This window comes from Amphibalanus amphitrite, unplaced genomic scaffold (assembly GCF_019059575.1).
Source record: "Amphibalanus amphitrite isolate SeventyFive unplaced genomic scaffold, NRLGWU_Aamphi_draft 000075F_arrow, whole genome shotgun sequence".
Taxonomy (NCBI): domain Eukaryota; kingdom Metazoa; phylum Arthropoda; class Thecostraca; order Balanomorpha; family Balanidae; genus Amphibalanus; species Amphibalanus amphitrite.
The window spans coordinates 803825-820590 of NW_024881571.1; the positions used below are offsets into that span (position 1 = coordinate 803825).

Consider the following 16766-nt stretch of genomic DNA (forward strand, 5'->3'; position numbering starts at 1 on the left):
TCCTAGGGGTCCGGCGAATCTGTCGCTGGAACTTTGCTGCCCTCTAGCGGCAAAAGTATTAGATGTAGGGTTTAACGGATTGCACCACGCGACTCTACGCCCCAAGTTACCTCTATGTAGGGATTTTCAGCGGAATCCTAGGGGTCCGGCGAATCTGTCGCTGGAACTTTGCTGCCCTCTAGCGGCAAAAGTATTAGATGTAGGGTTTAACGGATTGCACCACGCGACTCTACGCCCCAAGTTACCCCTATATAGGGATTTTCAGCGGAATCCTAGCGGTCCGGCGACCAAGTTACCTCTATTTCAGCGGAATCCTAGGGGTCCGGCGAATCTGTCGCTGGAACTTTGCTGCCCTCTAGCGGGAAAAGTATTAGGTGTAGGGTTTAACGGATTGCACCACGCGACTCTACGCCCCAAGTTACCCCTATGTAGGGATTTTCAGCGGAATCCTAGGGGTCCGGCGAATCTGTCGCTGGAACTTTGCTGCCCTCTAGCGGGAAAAGTATTAGGTGTAAGGTTTAACGGATTGCACCACGCGACTCTACGCCCCAAGTTACCCGTATGTAGGGATTTTCAGCGGAATCCTAGGGGTCCGGCGAATCTGTCGCTGGAACTTTGCTGCCCTCTAGCGGGAAAAGTATTTGGTGTAGGGTTTAATGGATTGCACCACGCGACTCTACGCCCTAAGTTACCTCTATATAGGGATTTTGAGCGGATTCCTAGGGGTCCGGCGAATCTGTCGCTGGAAATTTGCTGCCCTCTAGCGGGAAAAGTATTAGGTGTAGGGTTTAACAGATTGCACCACGCGACTCTACGCCCCAAGTTACACCTATGTAGGGATTTTCAGCGGAATCCTAGGGGTCCGGCGAATCTGTCGCTGGAACTTTGCTGCCCTCTAGCGGCAAAAGTATTAGATGTAGGGTTTAACGGATTGCACCACGCGACTCTACGCCCCAAGTTACCCCTATGTAGGGATTTTCAGCGGAATCCTAGGGGTCCGGCGAATCTGTCGCTGGAACTTTGCTGCCCTCTAGCGGCAAAAGTATTAGATGTAGGGTTTAACGGATTGCACCACGCGACTCTACGCCCCAAGTTACCCCTATATAGGGATTTTCAGCGGAATCCTAGCGGTCCGGCGACCAAGTTACCTCTATTTCAGCGGAATCCTAGGGGTCCGGCGAATCTGTCGCTGGAACTTTGCTGCCCTCTAGCGGGAAAAGTATTAGGTGTAGGGTTTAACGGATTGCACCACGCGACTCTACGCCCCAAGTTACCCCTATATAGGGATTTTCAGCGGAATCATAGGGGTCCGACGACCAAGTTACCCCTATTTCAGCGGAATCCTAGGGGTCCGGCGAATCTGTCGCTGGAACTTTGCTGCCCTCTAGCGGGAAAAGTATAAAGTGTAGGGTTTAACGGATTGCACCACGCGACTCTACGTCCCAAGTTACCCCTATATAGGGATTTTCAGTGGATTCCTAGGGGTCCGGCGAATCTGTCGCTAGAACTTTGCTGCCCTCTAGCGGGAAAAGTATTAGGTGTAGGGTTTAACAGATTAAACCACGCGACTCTACGCCCCAAGTTACCCCTACGTAGGGATTTTCAGCGGAATCCTAGGGGTCCGGCGAATCTGTCGCTGGAACTTTGCTGCCCTCTAGCGGGAAAAGTATTAGGTGTAGGGTTTAACGGATTGCGTCACGCGACTCTACGCCCCAAGTTACCTCTATATAGGGATTTTCAGCGGAATCCTAGGGGTCCGGCGACCAAGTTACCCCTATTTCAGCGAAATCCTAGGGGTCCGGCGAATCTGTCGCTGGAACTTTGCTGCCCTTTAGCGGGGAAAGTATTAGGTGTAGGGTTTAACGGATTACACCACTCGACTCTACGCCCCAAGTTACCCCTATGTAGGGATTTTCAGCGGATTCCTAGGGGTCCGGCGAATCTGTCGCTGGAACTTTGCTGCCCTCTAGCGAAAAAAGTATTAGGTGTAGGGTTTAACGGATTGCACCGGGCGACTCTACGCCCCAAGTTACCCCTATGTAGGGATTTTCAGCGGAATCCTAGGGGTCCGGCGAATCTGTCGCTGGAACTTTGCTGCCCTCTAGCGGAAAAAGTATTAGGTGTAGGGTTTAACGGATTGCACCACGCGACTCTACGCCCCAAGTTACCCCTATATAGGGATTTTCAGCGGAATCCTAGGGGTCCGGCGAATCTGTCGCTGGAACTTTGCTGCCCTCTAGCGGGAAAAGTATTAGGTGTAGGGTTTAACGGATTGCACCACGCGACTCTACGCCACAGGTTACCCCCATGTAGGGATTTTCAGTGGAATCCTAGGGGTCCGGCGGACCTGTTGCTGGAACTTTGCTGCCCTCTAGCGGGAAAAGTATTAGGTGTAGGGTTTAACGGATTGCACCACGCGACTCTACGCCCCAAGTTACCCCTATGTAGTGATTTTCATCGGAATCCCAGGGGTCGGGCGACCAAGTTACCCCTATTTCAGCGGAATCCTAGGGGTCCGGCGAATCTGTCGCTGGAACTTTGCTGCCCTCTAGCGGGAAAAGTATTAGGTGTAGGGTTAAACGGATTACACCACGCGACTCTACACCCCAAGTTACCCCTATGTAGGGATTTTCAGCGGATTCCTAGGGGTCCGGCGAATCTGTCGCTGGAACTTTGCTGCCCTCTAGCGGGAAAAGTATTAGGTGTAGGGTTTAACGGATTGCACCATGCGACTCTACGCCCCAAGTTACCCCTATGTAGGGATTTTCAGCGGAATCCTAGGGGTCCGGCGAATCTGTCGCTGGAACTTTGCTGCCCTCTAGCGGGAAAAGTATTAGGTGTAGGGTTTAACGGATTGCTTCACGCGACTCTACGCCCCAGGTTACCCCCATGTAGGGATTTTCAGCGGAATCCTAGGGGTCCGGCGAATCTGTCGCTGGAACTTTGCTGCCCTCTAGCGGGAAAAGTATTAGGTGTAGGGTTTAACGGATTGCACCACGCGACTCTACGCCCCAAGTTACCCCTGTGTAGTGATTTTCAGCGGAATCCTAGGGGTCCGGCGAATCTGTCGCTGGAACTTTGCTGCCCTCTAGCGGGAAAAATATTAGGTGTAGGGTTTAACGGATTACACTACGCGACTCTACGCCCCAAGTTACCCCTATGTAGGGATTTTCAGCGGATTCCTAGGGGTCCGGCGAATCTGTCGCTGGAACTTTGCTGCCCTCTAGCGGGAAAAGTATTAGGTGTAGGGTTAAACGGATTACACCACGCGACTCTACACCCCAAGTTACCCCTATGTAGGGATTTTCAGCGGATTCCTAGGGGTCCGGCGAATCTGTCGCTGGAACTTTGCTGCCCTCTAGCGGGAAAAGTATTAGGTGTAGGGTTTAACGGATTGCACCACGCGACTCTACGCCCCAAGTTACCCCTATGTAGGGATTTTCAGCGGAATCCTAGGGGTCCGGCGAATCTGTCGCTGGAACTTTGCTGCCCTCTAGCGGGAAAAGTATTAGGTTTAGGGTTTAACGGATTGCACCACGCGACTCTACGCCCCAAGTTACCCCTATGTAGTGATTTTCATCGGAATCCCAGGGGTCGGGCGACCAAGTTACCCCTATTTCAGTGGAATCCTAGGGGTCCGGCGAATCTGTCGCTGGAACTTTGCTGCCCTCTAGCGGGAAAAGTATTAGGTGTAGGGTTAAACGGATTACACCACGCGACTCTACACCCCAAGTTACCCCTATGTAGGGATTTTCAGCGGATTCCTAGGGGTCCGGCGAATCTGTCGCTGGAACTTTGCTGCCCTCTAGCGGGAAAAGTATTAGGTGTAGGGTTTAACGGATTGCACCATGCGACTCTACGCCCCAAGTTACCTCTATGTAGGGATTTTCAGCGGAATCCTAGGGGTCCGGCGAATCTGTCGCTGGAACTTTGCTGCCCTCTAGCGGGAAAAGTATTAGGTGTAGGGTTTAACGGATTGCTTCACGCGACTCTACGCCCCAGGTTACCCCCATGTAGGGATTTTCAGCGGAATCCTAGGGGTCCGGCGAATCTGTCGCTGGAACTTTGCTGCCCTCTAGCGGGAAAAGTATTAGGTGTAGGGTTTAACGGATTGCACCACGCGACTCTACGCCCCAAGTTACCCCTGTGTAGTGATTTTCAGCGGAATCCTAGGGGTCCGGCGAATCTGTCGCTGGAACTTTGCTGCCCTCTAGCGGGAAAAATATTAGGTGTAGGGTTTAACGGATTACACGACGCGACTCTACGCCCCAAGTTACCCCTATGTAGGGATTTTCAGCGGATTCCTAGGGGTCCGGCGAATCCGTCGCTGGAACTTTGCTGCCCTCTAGCGGGAAAAGTATTAGGTGTAGGGTTAAACGGATTACACCACGCGACTCTACGCCCCAAGTTACCCCTATATAGGGATTTTCAGCGGAATCATAGGGGTCCGACGACCAAGTTACCCCTATTTCAGCGGAATCCTAGGGGTCCGGCGAATCTGTCGCTGGAACTTTGCTGCCCTCTAGCGGGAAAAGTATAAAGTGTAGGGTTTAACGGATTGCACCACGCGACTCTACGTCCCAAGTTACCCCTATATAGGGATTTTCAGTGGATTCCTAGGGGTCCGGCGAATCTGTCGCTAGAACTTTGCTGCCCTCTAGCGGGAAAAGTATTAGGTGTAGGGTTTAACAGATTGAACCACGCGACTCTACGCCCCAAGTTACCCCTACGTAGGGATTTTCAGCGGAATCCTAGGGGTCCGGCGAATCTGTCGCTGGAACTTTGCTGCCCTCTAGCGGGAAAAGTATTAGGTGTAGGGTTTAACGGATTGCGTCACGCGACTCTACGCCCCAAGTTACCTCTATATAGGGATTTTCAGCGGAATCCTAGGGGTCCGGCGACCAAGTTACCCCTATTTCAGCGAAATCCTAGGGGTCCGGCGAATCTGTCGCTGGAACTTTGCTGCCCTCTAGCGGGAAAAGTATTAGGTGTAGGGTTTAACGGATTGCACCACGCGACTCTACGCCCCAAGTTACCACTGTGTAGTGATTTTCAGCGGAATCCTAGGGGTCCGGCGAATCTGTCGCTGGAACTTTGCTGCCCTCTAGCGGGAAAAATATTAGGTGTAGGGTTTAACGGATTACACTACGCGACTCTACGCCCCAAGTTACCCCTATGTAGGGATTTTCAGCGGATTCCTAGGGGTCCGGCGAATCTGTCGCTGGAACTTTGCTGCCCTCTAGCGGGAAAAGTATTAGGTGTAGGGTTAAACGGATTACACCACGCGACTCTACACCCCAAGTTACCCCTATGTAGGGATTTTCAGCGGATTCCTAGGGGTCCGGCGAATCTGTCGCTGGAACTTTGCTGCCCTCTAGCGGGAAAAGTATTAGGTGTAGGGTTTAACGGATTGCACCACGCGACTCTACGCCCCAAGTTACCCCTATGTAGGGATTTTCAGCGGAATCCTAGGGGTCCGGCGAATCTGTCGCTGGAACTTTGCTGCCCTCTAGCGGGAAAAGTATTAGGTTTAGGGTTTAACGGATTGCACCACGCGACTCTACGCCCCAAGTTACCCCTATGTAGTGATTTTCATCGGAATCCCAGGGGTCGGGCGACCAAGTTACCCCTATTTCAGCGGAATCCTAGGGGTCCGGCGAATCTGTCGCTGGAACTTTGCTGCCCTCTAGCGGGAAAAGTATTAGGTGTAGGGTTAAACGGATTACACCACGCGACTCTACACCCCAAGTTACCCCTATGTAGGGATTTTCAGCGGATTCCTAGGGGTCCGGCGAATCTGTCGCTGGAACTTTGCTGCCCTCTAGCGGGAAAAGTATTAGGTGTAGGGTTTAACGGATTGCGTCACGCGACTCTACGCCCCAAGTTACCTCTATATAGGGATTTTCAGCGGAATCCTAGGGGTCCGGCGACCAAGTTACCCCTATTTCAGCGAAATCCTAGGGGTCCGGCGAATCTGTCGCTGGAACTTTGCTGCCCTTTAGCGGGGAAAGTATTAGGTGTAGGGTTTAACGGATTACACCACTCGACTCTACGCCCCAAGTTACCCCTATGTAGGGATTTTCAGCGGATTCCTAGGGGTCCGGCGAATCTGTCGCTGGAACTTTGCTGCCCTCTAGCGAAAAAAGTATTAGGTGTAGGGTTTAACGGATTGCACCGGGCGACTCTACGCCCCAAGTTACCCCTATGTAGGGATTTTCAGCGGAATCCTAGGGGTCCGGCGAATCTGTCGCTGGAACTTTGCTGCCCTCTAGCGGAAAAAGTATTAGGTGTAGGGTTTAACGGATTGCACCACGCGACTCTACGCCCCAAGTTACCCCTATATAGGGATTTTCAGCGGAATCCTAGGGGTCCGGCGAATCTGTCGCTGGAACTTTGCTGCCCTCTAGCGGGAAAAGTATTAGGTGTAGGGTTTAACGGATTGCACCACGCGACTCTACGCCACAGGTTACCCCCATGTAGGGATTTTCAGTGGAATCCTAGGGGTCCGGCGGACCTGTTGCTGGAACTTTGCTGCCCTCTAGCGGGAAAAGTATTAGGTGTAGGGTTTAACGGATTGCACCACGCGACTCTACGCCCCAAGTTACCCCTATGTAGTGATTTTCATCGGAATCCCAGGGGTCGGGCGACCAAGTTACCCCTATTTCAGCGGAATCCTAGGGGTCCGGCGAATCTGTCGCTGGAACTTTGCTGCCCTCTAGCGGGAAAAGTATTAGGTGTAGGGTTAAACGGATTACACCACGCGACTCTACACCCCAAGTTACCCCTATGTAGGGATTTTCAGCGGATTCCTAGGGGTCCGGCGAATCTGTCGCTGGAACTTTGCTGCCCTCTAGCGGGAAAAGTATTAGGTGTAGGGTTTAACGGATTGCACCATGCGACTCTACGCCCCAAGTTACCCCTATGTAGGGATTTTCAGCGGAATCCTAGGGGTCCGGCGAATCTGTCGCTGGAACTTTGCTGCCCTCTAGCGGGAAAAGTATTAGGTGTAGGGTTTAACGGATTGCTTCACGCGACTCTACGCCCCAGGTTACCCCCATGTAGGGATTTTCAGCGGAATCCTAGGGGTCCGGCGAATCTGTCGCTGGAACTTTGCTGCCCTCTAGCGGGAAAAGTATTAGGTGTAGGGTTTAACGGATTGCACCACGCGACTCTACGCCCCAAGTTACCCCTGTGTAGTGATTTTCAGCGGAATCCTAGGGGTCCGGCGAATCTGTCGCTGGAACTTTGCTGCCCTCTAGCGGGAAAAATATTAGGTGTAGGGTTTAACGGATTACACTACGCGACTCTACGCCCCAAGTTACCCCTATGTAGGGATTTTCAGCGGATTCCTAGGGGTCCGGCGAATCTGTCGCTGGAACTTTGCTGCCCTCTAGCGGGAAAAGTATTAGGTGTAGGGTTAAACGGATTACACCACGCGACTCTACACCCCAAGTTACCCCTATGTAGGGATTTTCAGCGGATTCCTAGGGGTCCGGCGAATCTGTCGCTGGAACTTTGCTGCCCTCTAGCGGGAAAAGTATTAGGTGTAGGGTTTAACGGATTGCACCACGCGACTCTACGCCCCAAGTTACCCCTATGTAGGGATTTTCAGCGGAATCCTAGGGGTCCGGCGAATCTGTCGCTGGAACTTTGCTGCCCTCTAGCGGGAAAAGTATTAGGTTTAGGGTTTAACGGATTGCACCACGCGACTCTACGCCCCAAGTTACCCCTATGTAGTGATTTTCATCGGAATCCCAGGGGTCGGGCGACCAAGTTACCCCTATTTCAGTGGAATCCTAGGGGTCCGGCGAATCTGTCGCTGGAACTTTGCTGCCCTCTAGCGGGAAAAGTATTAGGTGTAGGGTTAAACGGATTACACCACGCGACTCTACACCCCAAGTTACCCCTATGTAGGGATTTTCAGCGGATTCCTAGGGGTCCGGCGAATCTGTCGCTGGAACTTTGCTGCCCTCTAGCGGGAAAAGTATTAGGTGTAGGGTTTAACGGATTGCACCATGCGACTCTACGCCCCAAGTTACCTCTATGTAGGGATTTTCAGCGGAATCCTAGGGGTCCGGCGAATCTGTCGCTGGAACTTTGCTGCCCTCTAGCGGGAAAAGTATTAGGTGTAGGGTTTAACGGATTGCTTCACGCGACTCTACGCCCCAGGTTACCCCCATGTAGGGATTTTCAGCGGAATCCTAGGGGTCCGGCGAATCTGTCGCTGGAACTTTGCTGCCCTCTAGCGGGAAAAGTATTAGGTGTAGGGTTTAACGGATTGCACCACGCGACTCTACGCCCCAAGTTACCCCTGTGTAGTGATTTTCAGCGGAATCCTAGGGGTCCGGCGAATCTGTCGCTGGAACTTTGCTGCCCTCTAGCGGGAAAAATATTAGGTGTAGGGTTTAACGGATTACACGACGCGACTCTACGCCCCAAGTTACCCCTATGTAGGGATTTTCAGCGGATTCCTAGGGGTCCGGCGAATCCGTCGCTGGAACTTTGCTGCCCTCTAGCGGGAAAAGTATTAGGTGTAGGGTTAAACGGATTACACCACGCGACTCTACGCCCCAAGTTACCCCTATATAGGGATTTTCAGCGGAATCATAGGGGTCCGACGACCAAGTTACCCCTATTTCAGCGGAATCCTAGGGGTCCGGCGAATCTGTCGCTGGAACTTTGCTGCCCTCTAGCGGGAAAAGTATAAAGTGTAGGGTTTAACGGATTGCACCACGCGACTCTACGTCCCAAGTTACCCCTATATAGGGATTTTCAGTGGATTCCTAGGGGTCCGGCGAATCTGTCGCTAGAACTTTGCTGCCCTCTAGCGGGAAAAGTATTAGGTGTAGGGTTTAACAGATTGAACCACGCGACTCTACGCCCCAAGTTACCCCTACGTAGGGATTTTCAGCGGAATCCTAGGGGTCCGGCGAATCTGTCGCTGGAACTTTGCTGCCCTCTAGCGGGAAAAGTATTAGGTGTAGGGTTTAACGGATTGCGTCACGCGACTCTACGCCCCAAGTTACCTCTATATAGGGATTTTCAGCGGAATCCTAGGGGTCCGGCGACCAAGTTACCCCTATTTCAGCGAAATCCTAGGGGTCCGGCGAATCTGTCGCTGGAACTTTGCTGCCCTCTAGCGGGAAAAGTATTAGGTGTAGGGTTTAACGGATTGCACCACGCGACTCTACGCCCCAAGTTACCACTGTGTAGTGATTTTCAGCGGAATCCTAGGGGTCCGGCGAATCTGTCGCTGGAACTTTGCTGCCCTCTAGCGGGAAAAATATTAGGTGTAGGGTTTAACGGATTACACTACGCGACTCTACGCCCCAAGTTACCCCTATGTAGGGATTTTCAGCGGATTCCTAGGGGTCCGGCGAATCTGTCGCTGGAACTTTGCTGCCCTCTAGCGGGAAAAGTATTAGGTGTAGGGTTAAACGGATTACACCACGCGACTCTACACCCCAAGTTACCCCTATGTAGGGATTTTCAGCGGATTCCTAGGGGTCCGGCGAATCTGTCGCTGGAACTTTGCTGCCCTCTAGCGGGAAAAGTATTAGGTGTAGGGTTTAACGGATTGCACCACGCGACTCTACGCCCCAAGTTACCCCTATGTAGGGATTTTCAGCGGAATCCTAGGGGTCCGGCGAATCTGTCGCTGGAACTTTGCTGCCCTCTAGCGGGAAAAGTATTAGGTTTAGGGTTTAACGGATTGCACCACGCGACTCTACGCCCCAAGTTACCCCTATGTAGTGATTTTCATCGGAATCCCAGGGGTCGGGCGACCAAGTTACCCCTATTTCAGCGGAATCCTAGGGGTCCGGCGAATCTGTCGCTGGAACTTTGCTGCCCTCTAGCGGGAAAAGTATTAGGTGTAGGGTTAAACGGATTACACCACGCGACTCTACACCCCAAGTTACCCCTATGTAGGGATTTTCAGCGGATTCCTAGGGGTCCGGCGAATCTGTCGCTGGAACTTTGCTGCCCTCTAGCGGGAAAAGTATTAGGTGTAGGGTTTAACGGATTGCACCATGCGACTCTACGCCCCAAGTTACCTCTATGTAGGGATTTTCAGCGGAATCCTAGGGGTCCGGCGAATCTGTCGCTGGAACTTTGCTGCCCTCTAGCGGGAAAAGTATTAGGTGTAGGGTTTAACGGATTGCTTCACGCGACTCTACGCCCCAGGTTACCCCCATGTAGGGATTTTCAGCGGAATCCTAGGGGTCCGGCGAATCTGTCGCTGGAACTTTGCTGCCCTCTAGCGGGAAAAGTATTAGGTGTAGGGTTTAACGGATTGCACCACGCGACTCTACGCCCCAAGTTACCCCTGTGTAGTGATTTTCAGCGGAATCCTAGGGGTCCGGCGAATCTGTCGCTGGAACTTTGCTGCCCTCTAGCGGGAAAAATATTAGGTGTAGGGTTTAACGGATTACACGACGCGACTCTACGCCCCAAGTTACCCCTATGTAGGGATTTTCAGCGGATTCCTAGGGGTCCGGCGAATCCGTCGCTGGAACTTTGCTGCCCTCTAGCGGGAAAAGTATTAGGTGTAGGGTTAAACGGATTACACCACGCGACTCTACACCCCAAGTTACCCCTATGTAGGGATTTTCAGCGGATTCCTAGGGGTCCGGCGAATCTGTCGCTGGAACTTTGCTGCCCTCTAGCGGGAAAAGTATTAGGTGTAGGGTTTAACGGATTGCACCACGCGACTCTACGCCCCAAGTTACCCCTATATAGGGATTTTCAGCGGAATCATAGGGGTCCGACGACCAAGTTACCCCTATTTCAGCGGAATCCTAGGGGTCCGGCGAATCTGTCGCTGGAACTTTGCTGCCCTCTAGCGGGAAAAGTATAAAGTGTTGGTGTGTTGTCGTGTGTTTCTGGCGCACGAGCGCACCCGTGCCGCCGCCCCGGCTCGTGCCCGAGGCCTGAGTGCGCCCGTGCCGCCGCCGCCTGCCCCGGTCCGTAGCTGAGTGCGCCTGTGCCGCCGCCAGCTGATTGGGCCCGCCGGACGACAAGACTGGCGCGGATAGGCAGAGACGACGCACGCCATTACGTTTGTTTACTTGGTGATTAACGTAACGACTCAGGAAAGAGCTCTCGTAATAAATCTCGTTTAACTCATTAAATACAACTCTTTCATTCGAACCGACCGAAACACAACATGGCGCGGTCAGTATTGTGATTATTAAGTGATTGAGTTTTAAAGTATATAGACATGAGTGAGAATGAGAGTGAGGTGCAGACACTATCGGCCCTGCTGCGGAGGCAGGCCGAGCTATCAGCCCAGCGTGAGGAGCGCCTGACGAGCATGATGGAGAGCCTGATGTCCAGGGAGCTCTCCACGGGAATGGGAACGGACACGACTACCGACGCGGCGGGGGCTGAGCGAGGCGCTGACGGCCGTTCCACCACCGCCCGCCCAGCCGTCCGCCTGCCGGCTTCGGCGACCCCGGCCCCGTACCTGACCTCTTCAGCCTCACTGCGTGAGTTCACCGTATGGACGGAGAAGGTGAAGGGCTATTTTCTGCTGACCGGAGCCGGTGAACTACACGTGAAAGGCCAGCGCGCCGCGCTGCTAAGCTTGCTAGACGAAGACTGGCACCGAGTAATCCGTTTCGGGCTCGACCTGACTGAGGACGCGACCCCGGACACCGTCATGAACGCCATGGAGGGTCACCTGCGGAAGCAAAGAAATGTGCTGGTGGACCGCAGAGAGTTCTACGGGCGCGTGCAGGAGCCAGGCGAACGCTTCGACGAGTTCCTGTACGAAATAAAGGAGCTCGCTTCATTTTGTGACCTCTGCGAGCATTGCAGTGACTCACAGATTCGTGATCGCATTGTCTGTGGTGCGCGTGACGAAGACGCTGTGAGGCGTATGCTTGAGGAGCCCGAGCTAACGCTGAAACGCGCAGTGGACATTTGTCGCGCGAGTGAAAATTCACGGAGCACATGTGAAGACCTGCGCGGCAGCGAGGGCTACTCAGTGGCGCGCCTGTCAGCTTACAGGCGGGGTCGCAGCCGGCTACGTGCCGCCCCTGCCGCCGCCGCGACCTCCGACCGGCAGCGGTCGGCCCAGCGCTGCCCGACGTGCGGCCGCCGGCCACACGCCGACCCAGACACGTGCCGCGCCGCCAGCGCCATCTGTCGAGCGTGCGGCGAACTGGGGCACTTTGCAGCGGTCTGCCGCCCGGTGCCGTCGGACCACACCGTCGCTGCTCCAGCCGGTGGCACCCCGCCGGGCCCCGCCCGCGGCCCGCCGGCGCACAGCGGCCGGCGAGGGCCGCACGGGCGAGATATCCAGCGAGTCATCGCGGACATACATATCAGCGGAGTCTGTACTCGTCCCGCGCCTACAGTCGAGATTCAGCTGATGCACCAGGCCGGGAGCAGCACGCTGAAATGCACGCCGGACACAGGAGCTGAAGCAACGGTCATGGGCGACGCCGTGGCTCGGTCGATCGGCATCGATCTCTCCCAACTGCAGACCGACCACCGGGCCAATTTCACCGCCGTTGGACAGCGCCCGCTCGACTGTCTCGGAGCGTTCGGCGCAGCGCTGAGGCTGGGTGACCGCTCCGCTGACGCAACCGTCTACGTCATCAGCGGACTGACGGGGACACTGCTCAGCTGGTTCGATTCGGTCGCCCTGGGGATCCTGCCGGCGGACTTCCCTGCCCAGATCCCGAACGCGACGCAGCACAAAACAGATGGTCGACAGGTAGCGACATCTACAATAACCGACACGCCGACGGTGGCGCCCGTGGCGGTTGCCGCCGGCAACGCCGCGCCGTCGCCGGCAACGTGCTTGCCGACATGGGAGGAGGACGGCGACCCGTCTGACGAGATAATAGCCGCCCATGCAGCCGCGATCGTGACCCACTACCCCCGAGTATTCAGCTCGGACGGCCCGCTGCGGGAGATGGACGGAGGATCGATGGTAATCGAGCTGCGTGAAGATGCCACTCCAACGGCCGTCACCGCCGCCCGTCCAGTGCCGTACGCCTGGAGAGCGGATATCAAGGCCCAGCTGGACGAACTGCAGGCCCGTGGTGTCATTGCACCAGTGGACTACGCCACCGAGTGGTGCCACCCGATGGTCGCTGTCGCCAAGCGGCCGTCCGGAGTGCGACTGTGTGTCGATCTGACCCGGCTGAACCGGTTCGTAAAGCGGCCTACCTACCCAGTACGGCCTCCGCACGATGCTGTGGCCGACATCCCGGCCGGCAGCCGCTGGATGACGACACTGGACGCCGCCATGGGGTACTTCCAGGTACCGCTCGCCGAACCGTCTCAAGATTTGACGTGTTTCATCACGCCCTGGGGCCGTATGAAATTCCTGCGAGCGCCACAGGGGTGCGTGTCCGCCGGGGATGAATACAACCGGCGCGGTGACACGGCCCTCGGCGATATTCCGAACACGGTGAAGGTGGTGGACGACCTGCTGGCGTACGACGCCACCTACCGGGACCATCTGGCGCACGTCATCGCCGTGGTGCAGCGCTGTGACGAACGCGGTATCACTCTGAACCCCAAGAAATTCGTGTTCGCCAGGCACGAGGTGAACTACTGCGGCTACCGTATCACGCCGGACGGATACACATCAGATGGGGAGAAGCTTCGAGCTATCGCCGACTTCCCGAGGCCCGAGAACGTGACCGATCTGCGATCGTTCATGGGTCTGACGAACCAGCTCGGTGGCCTGTCATCGGAGCTCGCACACGCCGCCCAGCCGCTTCGAGACCTACTGAAGGCGCGCCATCTCTGGAGCTGGACGGCTCAGCACGAGGCGGCCTTTCTGCAAGTCAAAGCAGTGCTGGCCGCGCCACCCGTGATGGCGTTCTTCGATCCGAGCCTGCCGACTATGCTGCAGACGGACGCCGCCCGGACCAAAGGACTCGGTTTCGCGCTGCTTCAGCGACACGGCGACGACTGGCGGCTCGTGCACTGCGGCTCCCGGTTCCTCACGGACACCGAGTCACGATACGCCGTGGTGGAGATCGAGCTGGCCGCCGTGCTGTGGGCGTGCCGGAAATGTCACATCTACCTCGCCGGCCTGCCGCACTTCACACTGATCGTCGATCATCGGCCGCTGGTACCGATTCTGAACCAGAAGCAGCTGAGTGAGATCGAAAATCCTCGCCTGCAAAGGATGCGTGAGAAGCTGACGCCATACTCCTTCACTGCCAGCTGGCAGAAAGGATCCGAGCACCAGATACCAGACGCGCTGTCACGCGCCCCAACCAGTGACCCGACCGCCGATGACGAGGCCTCAGAGGAAGCAGAGGACACGCTCCACGCGGCTGTGATCGCAGCCCTGCACGCCGAGCAGCAGATGGAGGACGGTGCGCGCCTGGCGCCGCTCGTAGATCCCAGCCTGGAGAGGATCCGAGCCGCCGCCGACCGCGACCCCGAGTACGAGTCCCTGCGAGAGACAATTCTGCACGGATTCCCAGAGCACCGGCACGAGGTGCCCCCCTCCGTTCGACCGTACTGGGGTGTGCGGGGCATGCTGGCGCTGGACGGTGGCCTGATCGTGTACGGCCCCCGGCTGGTGATCCCTGCCCGCCTCCGACGAGACATCCTCGACCGCCTGCACCAGTCGCACCAGGGCATCGAGAGAACAAAGCGCCGCGCCCGCCTCTGCGTGTACTGGCCGGGTATCGACCGTGACGTCACCAACGTGGTGTCATCCTGCCCGCGCTGCCGGCAGCTGGTGCCGAGCCACGCCAACGAGCCGCTGTGGCGGGAAGACGACCAGCCGAGCCGTGTGTTCGAGTCGGTCTCGGCGGACTATTTTCATGTCGCCGGCCGGACGTATCTGGTGTATGCAGACCGACTGTCCGGCTGGCCGTACGTGACCATCTGCCCACGGACTGCATCGGCAGAGCATCTGACCCGCGAGCTGCGCGCGCTGTTCGCCCAGACTGGAGTACCGACAGTTCTGCGCACGGACGGCGGACCGCAGTTCACGTCTGGAACTCTGCGCCGCTTCCTGGGCCGCTGGGAGGTGCGACACGAAATATCGTCCCCACACTACCCGAGGTCAAACGGCCACGCCGAGGCGGCCGTAAAAACAGTGAAAAAGCTCATCATCACGGCGTCCACTGGCGGCCGGCTGGATGACGAGCAGCTGAGCCGGGGACTGCTGGAGCTAAGGAACACGCCGCGCGCGGACGGCCGGTCTCCGGCGCAGGTGCTGTTCGGGCACCCGATCCGGTCGTGTGTGCCGACCCACCACCGTGCGTTCGCGCCCGAGTGGCAGCGCGCTGCTGCTGAGTGTGAGCTGAAGGCCGCTGTGAACCGGGAGGCGGCGACGAGCCGCCATGACGGGACGGCCCGTCCCCTGTCCCAGATGCGCATCGGCAGCCGTGTGGACATCCAAGACAGTGACACCGGCCGCTGGGACCGCCCCGGTGTAGTGGTCGGTGTCGGGCAGCGCCGCACCTACCTGGTGAAGACGGGAAGCGGAAGAGTCCTCTGGCGGAATCGGCGATTCCTCCGTCCCTACCGGCCACTGCTTGAGACTGGAGGGCCACCCGCCGCTGAGCCGCCCCGCGCGGCCGCAGACGGCGCAACGCCCGGCGAGTCCGTGCCCGCCACCGTCGGCGCAGCCGCACCGCGGCCGCCCCCTCTGCGCCGGAGCAGCCGTGCGCGCCAGCCCCCCGATCGCTTGTCCGTGCGCTGGGGTGGTGTGACCTATTCTCCGTAGTGAAGACGACCGCAGTCGTCTTGGGGGGAGATGGTGTGTTGTCGTGTGTTTCTGGCGCACGAGCGCACCCGTGCCGCCGCCCCGGCTCGTGCCCGAGGCCTGAGTGCGCCCGTGCCGCCGCCGCCTGCCCCGGTCCGTAGCTGAGTGCGCCTGTGCCGCCGCCAGCTGATTGGGCCCGCCGGACGACAAGACTGGCGCGGATAGGCAGAGACGACGCACGCCATTACGTTTGTTTACTTGGTGATTAACGTAACGACTCAGGAAAGAGCTCTCGTAATAAATCTCGTTTAACTCATTAAATACAACTCTTTCATTCGAACCGACCGAAACACAACAAGTGTAGGGTTTAACGGATTGCACCACGCGACTCTACGTCCCAAGTTACCCCTATATAGGGATTTTCAGTGGATTCCTAGGGGTCCGGCGAATCTGTCGCTAGAACTTTGCTGCCCTCTAGCGGGAAAAGTATTAGGTGTAGGGTTTAACAGATTAAACCACGCGACTCTACGCCCCAAGTTACCCCTACGTAGGGATTTTCAGCGGAATCCTAGGGGTCCGGCGAATCTGTCGCTGGAACTTTGCTGCCCTCTAGCGGGAAAAGTATTAGGTGTAGGGTTTAACGGATTGCGTCACGCGACTCTACGCCCCAAGTTACCTCTATATAGGGATTTTCAGCGGAATCCTAGGGGTCCGGCGACCAAGTTACCCCTATTTCAGCGAAATCCTAGGGGTCCGGCGAATCTGTCGCTGGAACTTTGCTGCCCTTTAGCGGGGAAAGTATTAGGTGTAGGGTTTAACGGATTACACCACTCGACTCTACGCCCCAAGTTACCCCTATGTAGGGATTTTCAGCGGATTCCTAGGGGTCCGGCGAATCTGTCGCTGGAACTTTGCTGCCCTCTAGCGAAAAAAGTATTAGGTGTAGGGTTTAACGGATTGCACCGGGCGACTCTACGCCCCAAGTTACCCCTATGTAGGGATTTTCAGCGGAATCCTAGGGGTCCGGCGAATCTGTCGCTGGAACTTTGCTGCCCTCTAGCGGAAAAAGTAT

The 16766-nt window shown here is 56.3% G+C and overlaps 1 protein-coding gene across 1 annotated transcript; it reads left to right on the forward strand.

The window, feature by feature from the left end:
• Positions 1-10894: 10894 nt before the first annotated feature.
• LOC122379309 lies at positions 10895-16028 on the forward strand. The gene has a single exon (XM_043361400.1). It carries the CDS (start codon positions 11222-11224, stop codon positions 15713-15715), a length of 4494 nt encoding a protein of 1497 aa, XP_043217335.1. The 5' UTR covers positions 10895-11221; the 3' UTR covers positions 15716-16028.
• The last annotated feature ends 738 nt before the right edge of the window (positions 16029-16766 follow it).